Below are 12110 nucleotides of genomic sequence, written 5' to 3' on the forward strand. Positions count from 1 at the left end.
AGTCCCAGACCTTGGGCAGCAAAGGGTGGGGCTTGTGTAGTTTCTGTTTCTTCAATTGGCAGCTCAGTGGGGCCCTCCTGCTTGAACATTCCCGGAAAGTGATGTGTATAGGGAAGGCTGGACAAGCTGCAGGTGCCAGAACAGATTGCATAAAAGGCTGGGGGTTGGTGGGGAAGGGAGTGCCACTAGACTTAGGTCTAGAGTTTCAGCTTGGACACTGAGCCAAGCAGGCACACAGAAGGAACCTGGAGAAGCCCTCCTGACCCCAGCTCGCCCACTTCTCTCCTGCCTTCTATCACCATGGGGTGCCATCTCAGCCCCCACCTCTGTCTGGTATCTTTGGTCTTGGGCCTCTTGCCCGGAGGTAAGAAAGGGTCACCCCCACCCTCCTGCTGCCCCCAGCATTCTTCCTTGACTTTGTAGGGCCAAGCTTCACCAGTATTTCTTTTCAGGTGTGAACACAATTCCATTGCTGGCCCAGCCCCAAGGCTCCTGCTCTCTGGAGGGGGTAGAGATCAAAGGTGGCTCCTTCCAACTTCTCCAAGAGGGCAAGACCCTGGAGTACATATGTCCCTCTGGCTTCTACCCATACCCTGTCCAGACACGCACCTGCAGATCCACAGGGTCCTGGAGTTCCCTAAAGACTCGAGACCAAAAGATTGTCAAGAAAGCAGAGTGCAGAGGTTAGAGGCAGTGAGAACAGGGATGTGCTGAGACAGGGGATGATGGGGCAGGTGGTAGCCAAGGTCAGCACCCCTTGGGTGAGATTAGAGCTGTGTTGAGGCCAGCAGCCCAACAGGTTTGGCTAAACAGGGTAAGGGGCAGCCCTAGGGGTGCAGGTAAAAATCTGGGAGGCAGGGGGGCTCACCTTCACTAAGCATTTGCCCTGTATCTGGCAGCTGTGGCAGTGAAGAGAATGCTCAGGAATTGGGAGCAGACCAGCAGACCAGGGACTTTGTGTTTCTCAGTGACAAGGTCTCTGAGAGCAAGAGGGATACCCTGAAGATAGCCCTTCTATCTTGATGACTTTTACTTGTCCTCCTCCCCAAAGCGATTTACTGCCCAAGACCTCAGGAATTTGAGAATGGGTACTACTGGCCCAGGTCTTCTTATTACAATGTGAGCGATGAGATCTCTTTCCAATGCTACCATGGATACATTCTCCGGGGCTCTGCCAATCGTACCTGCCAAGTAAATGGCCGGTGGGATGGGCAAACAGCAATCTGCGATGATGGAGGTGAGAAGCCTGCCTGCTCCTGTCGACCACACTCTCTCCCTTACACATCCATCCCCAAGGAACAGGCATCACAACTGTTCTCTGACCTGCCCTCTCGGCCTCTGCAGCGGGGTACTGCCCAAACCCGGGCATTCCCATTGGCACGAGGAAGGTGGGAAGCCAGTACCGCCTTGAAGACACAGTCACTTACCACTGCAGCCGGGGGCTTACCCTGCGTGGCTCCCAACAGCGAAAATGCCAGGAAGGTGGATCTTGGAGTGGGACAGAGCCTTCCTGCCAAGGTGAGTCTTGACTTGGGCTCCCAGGTCAGATCCTACTCTCCAGTCCTAATGTTCCCACAGCAAGGCACTGTTTCCTTCTCTCTTCAACCCAGCTTCTCCTCACTTCTTCCAAACTCTGTAGAGCTTTCTCACTTCCAAGCCCTTCCCATCCTAGAAACGCATCATCCTGTCTTTCTGGTCACTGTCCTTGACCCTTCAGCTATTTGACCTGAGTTCTGACCTTTCCCAGACACCTTCATGTATGACACCCCTCAAGAGGTGGCCGAAGCCTTCCTGTCTTCCCTGACAGAGACCATAGAAGGAGTTGATGCTGAGGACGGGCACAGCCCAGGTTTGAGCAGAGTTGGGAGGAAGAGCAGGGAATTGGGGGAGTTGCAGGAGAAACATGCATCCTGAAACCTGAGTCTCTCTGCTGGCATCCAGGGGAACAACAGAAGCGGAAGATTGTCCTGGATCCCTCAGGCTCCATGAACATCTACCTGGTGCTGGATGGATCTGACAGCATTGGGACCGGCAACTTCACAGGGGCTAAGAGGTGTCTCGCCAACTTAATTGAGAAGGTGGAATCCCCTTCCCCTTGAATGTGGGGATCCTGACTGGACCTTGCTGCCCTTCCAGGACTAAGTTCCTTTGTGCTCCCTGTCTCTCTGAACCACAGCATCCCAGTAAAATCTCCAGGTCTTATTCTGTCTTTCCTTTTAAGGTAAAGTGGTAATTTAATGCTTGACACAGCCTCCTCCATGAACTTCAGCCTGAGCTTCTTACTGTGGTCTTTCTGTCCTAAAAAAGGTGCTGAATTTTTCTAACTATAATATTGTACTTTCAATGCCATGACCTCTTACTCTTCTCATTCACAGATAGCAAGTTATGGGGTGAGGCCAAGATATGCTCTAGTGACATATGCCACAGAACCCAAAGTTGTGATCAGAGTGTCTGATCAAAAGAGCAGCGATGCAGACTGGGTCACAGAGAAACTCAACCAAATCAGTTACGAAGGTCAGAGGTTAAGAAAGGGAAGCTCTCAGGTTAACTGGGGGGTCAGAGAAGTCAGAAGCCTCAGAGATATTGTGGGGGAAGGGGTAGAGGGGGCAGGGGCGGGTACCACACATTGTAGTTAAAGATGGATGGCAGGGTTACTGGGTAATGGGGGTTAGTGGGGACATATTGGGTGCTGATAGGGCAATTTTGTAGTCAAAGGGATGACAATCCACCAAGATGAAGGATGTGGGATCTCAGCTGTGATAGGCTCAAGGATGGCTTGGAAGACCAGGTGAGGTGATGACCTTTTCCCTTTCTACAGACCACAAATTGAAGACAGGGACTAATACCAAGAGGGCCCTCCAGGCAGTGTACAACATGATGAACTGGGCAGGAGATGTCCCCCCTGAAGGCTGGAACCGTACCCGCCACGTCATCATCCTGATGACTGATGGTCAGAAGGGACCTTTTTCCTACCCAGACTCCCCACCCTCAAATCTACATGTAACACTTGAGTTGGGGTCCTGAACACTGCTCATAGCTGGCTGTTGAGTTTTCCAATGACCCTTTTAAAGGTGGGATCCTTCTCCCCAAGGCCTTCTATGATCTGTCACCTCCATCCCATCTCCAACCTGCTACTCAGCCATGTGTGTTGTCACTGCCTTCCCCAATTAATGTTTTTTGATTCTTTTCCTCTCCTGCCCACATGGTCCTTGTCTTCTCTGCAGGCTTGTACAACATGGGTGGGGATCCGGTCACTATTATTGGTGAGATCCGGGACTTGCTGGACATTGGCAGGGATCGCAAAAACCCAAGGGAGGATTATTTGGGTGAGTGACCTGCCAAAGACCTAGTATCATGCTTTCTCAGGGCCTGGACCCTTACTCTGCCTTTTCCTTCCTTAGATGTATATGTGTTTGGGGTTGGGCCTCTGGTGGACCAAGTGAACATCAATGCTTTGGCTTCCAAGAAGGACAATGAGCAGCATGTGTTCAAAGTCAAGGACATGGAAAATCTGGAGGATGTTTTCTACCAAATGATTGGTAAGAACATACAAAAGCATAAGACGAATATTAGGAAACTCAGATCTCATCAAGTTGCTCATTTCCCTCTACCTCCTCCTCCCTCCCTCCCTTCCTTCCTTTCTGGGGATAGAATCCAGGGCCTCACACATGCTAGACACGCATTCTACAACTGATACTTCCCAGACCTTGGAAACCTTTTCTCATTCCTCTATGTCACTATTCTTGTTTCTTGCCACTGTCCACTTCCTGATCTTAGAATTACAGCAACATCAGGACTTTCTACTTCATTTTACAAATGTGGTAATTGATACTAAGGGAAAGAAAGCTAGCAACAAAAGTGGGTCTGAAAACAGCAGGTCCCTGATTTGGTCCCAAGGCCTTTCACTACCCCAGTGTTTTCTTGTTTCCTAACATAACAAATGCTCTCAGCCTTTTTCTCTATGTGGGCTTCTGTTCCCCATAGACATGCGGGGTGGGGTGGGGGATTCCTTCTGAAATGGCTGCTGCCACTTGGGGATGAAGGGTCTCTAGCTTTCAGCACACTTTCCTTTCGGCTAGATGAAACCCAGACTCTGGGGCTCTGCGGCATGGTTTGGGAACACAGGAAAGGTACTGATTACCACAAGCAACCATGGCATGCCAAGATCTCAGTCACTGTAAGTATTATATCCTAGTAGGTACTTGTGAGAGGGGAGGTGGAAGGGGCAAAGAGGGCAGAGGAAGAACAAAATATGCACATCAGACTGGCTTTTCCCCCTTCACTGTTCTGTTCCCAGCGCCCTTTGAAGGGACATGAGAACTGTATGGGGGCTGTGGTGTCTGAGTACTTTGTGCTGACAGCGGCACACTGTTTCACTGTGGATGACCAAAAACACTCAATCAAGGTCAGCGTGGGTAAGGATGCAGCAGATGGGCCCTGTGCTCCGGCCATACCTCCCACTTCCTTGCCACCCTGAGCTCTGCCCTTCCCTCTAAAAAGTTGGGGGTAGGGAAAACCAGAAGTCAGGATGACACTGGGTCAGAGTCAGGAGGCTGCCCTCTCTTCCCCCATCAGGAGGGAAGAGGCAGGACCTGGAGATAGAAGAAGTCCTATTTCACCCCAACTACAACATCAATGGGAAAAAGGAAAAAGGAATTTCTGAATTTTATGACTATGACGTTGCCTTGATCAAGCTCAAGAATAAACTGAAGTACAGCCAGACTCTTAGGTGAGAGAATCTGGGTCCCTGAGGAAAGGAGGCTGGGGAAGGTGGGCTGGAGGACAGGGGTGCAGGGCAGGCCATTTGCTGCTCCTGACTGTCCTCACCTCTGTAACAGGCCCATTTGTCTGCCCTGCACCGAGGGAACAACTCGAGCTTTGCGACTCCCTCAGACAGCCACTTGCAAGCAACACAGTAAGGCATATTCTGGGATGGGACAAAGATAAGAATCCAGGAGATGCAAGGGGGAGGTGTAGTAGGAGCAAATGATGCCTAGCTCAGGAAGGGCTTGAAGGACATCTGTTAAGACAGAAGCAATGGGGTGGGAGGGGAGAACTGGAGTAACCCAGTCTGTCCACCTGTTCAGAGGAAGAGCTGCTCCCTGTCAAGGATGTCAAAGCAATGTTCGTTTCTGAGGAAGAGAAAAAGCTGACTCGAAAGGAGGTTTACATCAAGAATGGGGATAAGGTGAGGAATGAGGAAATCCTAAGGTCCTCTAGGCCTGTCTGAAGTCGGCTTTGTTCATCATCCCTTTCTCCCCCATGCTCCCCTTTAGAAAGCCAGCTGTGAGAGAGATGCTCAATATGCTCCAGGCTACGATAAAGTCAAGGATATCTCAGAAGTTGTCACCCCTAGGTTCCTCTGCACTGGAGGGGTATATCCCTATGCTGATCCCAATACTTGCAAAGGTGAGAGGACTCTGGTTCTTATAAGTTCCTGAGGCCCAATAGTCCTTTCCCTAAAGCTTCTCTCCTACAGGTGACTCTGGTGGTCCTTTGATTATTCACAAGAAAAGTCGCTTCATTCAAGTGAGTATTCCCTTTCCTATCTGTGGGGAGATGCTAAGTGGTCAGCATGGACCCCAAAGAAGGAAAGCTCACTGAACGTAGCTGGTAACAGAAGAACAGAGCCCGCCTAACCTCAGAGTTAGTCTCTGAACAGATCACTTTAGCGTTATGTGTCTGGCGTGCAAGGCAAGAACAGGGTTGAGCTGGATATCTAGTCTCATTCCCTTGGATCAGCTCAGATGCACTCGGGATAACCATGCTTCCTGACATCAGGATGAAACTCTACAAAATGATCCATAGCATCCCCTCACCTCTGCAGGTTGGTGTGATCAGCTGGGGAATAGTGGATGTCTGCAAAGACCACAGACTGCAACAACAGGTACCTGCTCACGCCCGGGACTTTCACGTCAATCTCTTCCAAGTGCTGCCCTGGCTCAAGGAGAAACTCAAAGATGAGGATCTGGGTTTTCTATGAGGGTTTTCCTGCTGGAAAGGGGCATGGGATCAAATTAAAACAGCTGCAATAATAACTGTGTTCCAGATCCTTGTGGGGTAAAGAAGCGGGGGATGTGTACTGACGATGTTAACTGAAATATAATCTGACAGCCGTTTTTAAAGGCTTAACCCCAATCCCAAGTGCTGAAAAACCAGAGGCTGAGGAAGGTGTGTGAGCTTCCACCTCAGTGTTTTACTGAGACCAGCATTGGGGGCGTATGAGGCACAAGGAATCCAGCTCCATTCCCTAGAAGTCATCCACAAGGTTTTCCTCATAGACATCATCATTGTAGACAATCTGGGTCCTCTTGTCCCGGTGGCAACCCTTAGGGCTATTCTGGACAGCTAGAGAGGGAAAAGAGTAACAATTAAGGTTTGAAGGAGATCATGAGTCAGACCTGAGGCCTAGAGCCTGACTACCTCACTCTGGCCTCTGTCCCCAGGAAGCCCAGTTCTCATGCTGCCCTCTGGTGGACAGGATGGCCTGTCTCCTCTTAGCTCCTTCAGGTTGGTTGTGGTCAACCTATCACAATCGAGAGTGTGATGTTATTGCAGAGCATGTGGCTATTGTGATGAATGTTTTGTTCTTAGAAAATCCTCAAATGTTATCATTACTGAGACATGTGAATGATGTTAACCTACTGCTTTTAGTCAATACATCAAAAATTAAAAATCAGAAATCTGTAGCCCTTTGTTGATCAATTCTGGATCCTTCCTAGTGTCTAAATCCTACCTCCTGCTTACTTCTTTCCCAGGAAAATCTATTTTCAGGTAAAATGGGTCATTCACAGTAAGAAATGTTACTGGCCCCACCGGAACTCCTTTAAGGGGTAACTTTGGCTCTCAGCATACTCTCTTGAGCCTCTGGTCCTTTTTTCCCTTTCTCTTTCTTTCCTTCATCAGACATGGTCCCTCTCTTCAAGGATTCCATCCCTCCTACCTGAGGGCTAGAGCAAGTCTCTCCACACCAACTCCCATTCTCTTGGGTCTCCTACCACTGACCACTTATCCCTCTTGAAGCCTGTGTCCTTTGGCTTTAGTGGCCTAGGGTCTCTGATGCTGTTCCTAGTGCTGGACACTTCTTGTTTTCTTTGCTGAATCCTCACCCTAACATGTCAGGGCTGCTATGGACATGTAGGGCACAAGGAGCCTGGTCCACCTTCCTAACATATTCCCTGAACAGTCCCCAAATTAGTCCTGGGTCACTCTTTCTCCAAAATCAGTTTTCCTAATGATACTATCATTTTGTAGCCATCCCAAGATGCAAATGACTAAACCATTTTTATTCCTCACTTCACATTTGAGTTCTGGACTCTTAATTTCAAAGTTTCATGAAGCCTGCTGTACTCCAGCTCAGAATGCACAAATCTCATGAACTGTTCATCTCCCTACTAACCTGACTTTGGCTCCCACTTTCTTCCCTGTTCCAGTCATTGCTTTGGTTTCAATACTCTTCTCTCCTCCCCTTACCCCTAGCTGATGGAGGGCCTGGCAATTCTCCTTTCTATTCCCATAGCCTCCATAAAAATTCTGACCACTACCACCTCTAAGGAACCCAGGGATATGCAAGGGAACAAAAAGGGATAGGTTGTGGGGGGAATGAGGAAGATTTCTGTTCTTACCAAGGGAGCCCCAGAGAGACTTGCCAGTAGCAGCATCCAGCATGGGCTGTTTTCGGGCTATGTTGACTTTGAGCTGTACGGACTCCACCTGGGTCCCGTTGAGCTGTAGTAGAAGATGATAGGATACAGAGGATAGGGGAAACGTTACAGATAACCCAGAGAAGCTATTCCAGGGGCTACTATCCTAGAAGCAGATAAATAAGGATCTGAAATTATAAGTTTTTCTGTGTGACTAGAAAGAGACTTCCTGTCAAAAGGAACCAATTTCCTCCTGGCTTTCAAGTATTTTAAGAAGAAAACATGAAGCTGGCAGAAGGGATGGGAAGAACAGATCTGGGAAGTCCCAACCTCGGCAACGGCCTGATCTGCTGACTCCATCTTTTCATAGGTGACGAAGGCACAGCTGGGATGAGAAAAAAACAGAGTCAGTACAAGGCCTCTGGGCTCTGCTGGACCCAACCAAACCCAGTGCTCACAGGCTGCTGGAAACAGGGCAGCTTCCTCCCCTAGGCCTTACATCCCAGGTCTTCTTATCATGCCCTGTGGCCATCCTTACTTTCTGGGTGGGTCCATGGAGAGGTCAATGATGTTTCCAAAGGGAGAGAAGGCCCCTCGGAGGAGAGTGGGTGTCATGTCTTCTCCATACACGTACAGAGTGTTCCCCTTCCGAGGGGCCCGGCGTTCAGGGAATGAGTCCGACCCTATGGGATTCGCAATCAGTCACAAGACAGTCCATTTCACCTTCCACCTTAGTGGCACCCACCCAAGTCTGAGCTGAGATCACCCATCCTGCCAGCCAAGATCACTCACTACGGAAAGGGCCCTCTCGGTCTCGGTCTCTATCCCTGTCCCGGTCTCGATCTCGATCCCTGTCTCTATCTCGATCTCGGTCTCTGTCTCGATCCCGGTCCCGATCTCGATCTCTGTCCCGCTCCCGATCTCGGTCTCTGTCCCGGTTCCTCTCGTGGCTTCGGTCCCGGCTTCGGGGAGGGGAGGTTGAGGAGCGAGCACTGCCACGTTCTTCATAGCCCCAGTCAAAGCTTCGAGGGGGACCATCACCAGACGCTGGGCCCTCTGCTTCTTCTCCATCTGGCCCTAGTTCCCAAAGTCTATCACTAGAAGATACAAAGCTGAAGAGAAACAGACAATATAATTCAAAGAGGGCCTTTACTTCCTCCTCCCAGACCCTGTGGAGACTCAACACACCCTCTACAACCTATTTTTTTTTTTTTAACTCCAGTCCCAACCATCCCAAGGACTAGGCAATCAACCCCCACACTGAGTGGGACCCAGTCTAGTTCTCTAACCTCTCATACAAAGATTTCCTCTGGGGACGTCTGGATGACTGAAAAAGAAACCAAGAATAGTTAATATGGGGTCTCTCGTCTTCCTCAATCCCCAGCTCAGGGATGGCAAATTGGAATCATTACCTCCTGCAGGTCATCGTCAGCAGATATGCTCCTCTGGAAGGGCTGGAAAGTAGGGACTGGCCCCTTCTCAGGGTCCTGAAGAGGTGGTAGAAGCCTATGTCAGTGTTGGAACAGGAGGCTGCCTAACCATGAGACAGAGGGGCTACTCTTCCCTCACTCTTTTCTTGACTTCTGATCTTTTCTTTTAATGCTACATATACTTCTTATCTGATTGTGTGTAGTTTTTAAAATAAATGACCTGACACACATGTAAAGTACCTGGTTTAACCGCTATCTTGAATCTGATGATGTTTTCAGCCTGTTCAACTTCTTGGAGCAACACATTTTAAGAGCTCTAACCTCACGTGGATTAGAATCACAGAATATATAAAACAGAGAAGACAATAGGAGTCACCTAGTTTTTTTTCACTTTACAAATAAGAAACCTAAGGCTCTTCCCACGTGTGGTGGGTCACACCTACAGTCCAGGTATTGGGAAGCTGAGGTGGGATCCCTTGTGCCCAAGAGTTCATATCAGCCTGGGCAACACAGGGAGACCCATCTCAGAGAGAAAAGAAAAGGAAAAAAAAAAAAAAAAAAAAGAAACTCCAAAGCTCAGTTGGTACAATAAGTTGCCCATGTCTAAATATGCATTGTTTTCCCCCTAAACCTATCTCCCTTCTAACTTGGAGAGATGCTCTCTGAAATCAAAGGTCCCAAGAACAATCCTGCTTGTGCACACCTTTAGCTTCCCCTCTAGGGTTCGAGAACGTTTGAAGCCTGAGTTCTTGGTCTCGGCTTTGATGGCACTGATAGCCCCTGACTTCACCAGTTGCTTTGCCTGCTCTGTTGCTGTAGCTGTGTCCACCACAGGCTGCTCTGACAGTGCTGGAGTAGTGAAGGAAACAGACATTACATTGGCTGCGGTACAGGTCAGGCCCACACTGCCCACTTCTAATCCTCTCCATTTCCTGTCACTCACAGCGTTTGACGCCACCTTGGCTGGCTGTGCTGCTGCTACTTTGCTTCTTCAGAGCCAGCAATGCCTTTTTCTGTGAATGGTGAGAAGACAGTGGTCAGTCAGGCCAAGTCTTTTCCCAAGGCCCCTGGGTACAACACTCCAGGGACACCTTCCTTGAAGAACACAATGCAAATGGTACCCCTGGAGTGGTGCATTGAGGCATCCCTGCCTCTCATATCTGATCCCCCAAATCATGTACAATACCAGCAATACTTAACCAAACCATGGTATCCAGAGGCTTTCCAGAGTCTCACATTTTTTAAGTTGATGAAAATGAATCCAGTCATGGATTGGAGCCCCAGGATATAAGTTGCAAGTAAGTATAAGCCTATGTGCCTTTGTGGGGGTGTTCACCTACCCATTCCTTACATATTTAAAGAAGTCCAGACATGACTTTGTAACAGAGATATACAGAAGTAAACACATGGTTCCTATGCTTAACAGTCCAGGAGATGAAATGACTAGACTGAATGCCAAGAATGATAGTAAAAGATGTAGATTACTTGTAGCTGAATACAAATAAGACTTTCTGATGCTTATGTGGCTACTAAACTGGGCCCCGAATAGAATCGAAGCCAACACAAATAGAAAAGTATTTTAGACAAAGATGCAGAGAAAAGACGGTTTCGGGGAATGAATTCTGAGTAGTAAACAGTTCTGCTTGATTAGACAGCAATGTCAACCTAAGGTTTTGGGGCTTTGTTGTATACATAATGTGAAATCACTCATGAATTTTGAAGACAAAATGGATCATTTTAATAGGAGTGAATGTTTGTTCAAAAAAAAAAAAAAAAAAAGACTGAAGACCATTCTAACAGCCTAGGTGCAACGGTGTGCAATGAGAAATTCATGGGAATGAATAAACAGGATAAATTACTTTGAAAGAAGAATCAAGAAGACTTGGCACACTGAACATGGTGGTGTGTGCCTGTAGTTCAGCAACTCAGGAGTCTGAGACAGGAGGGTCACTTAAGCCTAGGAATTGGAGACTAGCCCAGGCAACATAGTGAGACCCCAATCTCAAAAAGAAAAGGGGGAAAAAACTGTTTGGCTCTGCAAATGGTGCAGAAGTCAGAGATGAGATTTTTGAGTTCAAACACAAAAGAGTTGAACATAGTCAGTTCTATGTGCAAGAGCAAGAAAAAGGACTAGATTAGATAGGAAGATAATAATTTCAGTCTGGGTCCCTAAAGGTTATAAGTAAGGCAACAGATGCAACTGGAAAATCTAAACTTGGGAATTACCAGTCTGAAGTGTGGTGGTATTAAAAGCCCCAGAAAAAGATGACAATTCCATGAAAGACTGCATAGAAAAAGGAAAAAGTCACACCAAGACTTGAGAAAGCCCACCTTTTGAAGTTACACGGAGAGGTGATGTCTCCAGGTGTGAGCTGGAACCCCCCATCCCCTCACACTCACCCCGGTGTTCTTGGAGTGCTGAATCTGAAAGGTTGGGATATGCCCCCACACACTCCCTCACCTTTTTCTTGAGTTTGTTGAATTTCTTCTGCAGAGCCTCCTCCTCCTCGCTCAGTCCGGGGGGTATCACCAACATGGTGGCTCCTGGTTCAAGGGCAGGGCCCAAGACATCTTTCTCCACTTTCACCACCCGGGGTTCACACGCCGTCCACCCTATACTCCAACCCACCCTTCCAGGCCTGCCTACTTTTGCCTTTGGCCTTTCTCTACCCCTTGTTTAAACCAGGCTGTGGTCCAAGCTCCCGCTCGTTGTATCAACCAGCATTTCCTCTTGTCTCCAAGGATCAGACATCAGAGCCTTGGGGTACCACGTGGCTCAGGGAGGGAAAAACACCGACTCCGTCACCAAGGTGATGGCACCCGACCCCCCATCCCCATTTGAGTTAGTATGGCCAACAGCGGGGTCTGGACAGCAGAGGAGGCGGCTGAACCCGCGCAGCTCTCTTAATGCAAGAAAAAGGGGAAGAAAATAGAAAGGGCTCCGAAAAAAGGGGCGAGGGGTGAAGAGAAGACCTTACCTGAGGGGGCGGCAACTCGAGCCCCACGGTCTCGGGCGGCGCCAGCGCTGGCTGCTGAG

General features: G+C 48.8%; 2 protein-coding genes across 3 annotated transcripts; one reads left to right on the top strand and one right to left on the bottom strand.

Annotated features, from left to right (window-relative positions):
• Positions 1 to 151: 151 nt before the first annotated feature.
• On the top strand, positions 152 to 5997 carry CFB (complement factor B). Of its 2 annotated transcripts, XM_081294122.1 has the most exons (18): positions 153 to 364; positions 453 to 683; positions 1052 to 1237; positions 1345 to 1518; positions 1748 to 1849; positions 1942 to 2078; positions 2376 to 2514; positions 2819 to 2950; positions 3225 to 3326; positions 3402 to 3539; positions 4080 to 4177; positions 4298 to 4415; positions 4576 to 4729; positions 4839 to 4915; positions 5088 to 5188; positions 5277 to 5409; positions 5480 to 5529; positions 5828 to 5997. In XM_081294122.1, exons 1-18 carry the CDS (start codon positions 301 to 303, stop codon positions 5981 to 5983), a joined length of 2292 nt encoding a protein of 763 aa, XP_081150248.1. In that variant the 5' UTR covers positions 153 to 300; the 3' UTR covers positions 5984 to 5997. The 2 variants fall into 2 exon arrangements, with proteins under 2 accessions (XP_081150249.1, XP_081150248.1); XM_081294123.1 differs by lacking the exon at positions 453 to 683 and having other exon boundaries at positions 152 to 364.
• Positions 5998 to 6117: 120 nt separating this feature from the next.
• Positions 6118 to 12108, bottom strand: NELFE (negative elongation factor complex member E). Its single transcript, XM_081294160.1, has 11 exons — positions 12052 to 12108; positions 11535 to 11617; positions 10017 to 10086; positions 9777 to 9922; positions 9056 to 9130; positions 8933 to 8970; positions 8436 to 8755; positions 8182 to 8326; positions 7974 to 8028; positions 7626 to 7728; positions 6118 to 6348 (listed from the first exon to the last, which is right to left on the bottom strand). The coding sequence occupies exons 2-11, from the start codon at positions 11607 to 11609 to the stop codon at positions 6251 to 6253; spliced, it is 1125 nt and encodes a 374-aa protein (XP_081150286.1). The 5' UTR covers positions 11610 to 11617; positions 12052 to 12108; the 3' UTR covers positions 6118 to 6250.
• Between the last annotated feature and the right edge of the window lie 2 nt (positions 12109 to 12110).

Source organism: Spermophilus citellus (genome assembly GCF_964194105.1).
Source record: "Spermophilus citellus genome assembly, chromosome: 5".
In the NCBI taxonomy this organism is placed as follows: domain Eukaryota; kingdom Metazoa; phylum Chordata; class Mammalia; order Rodentia; family Sciuridae; genus Spermophilus; species Spermophilus citellus.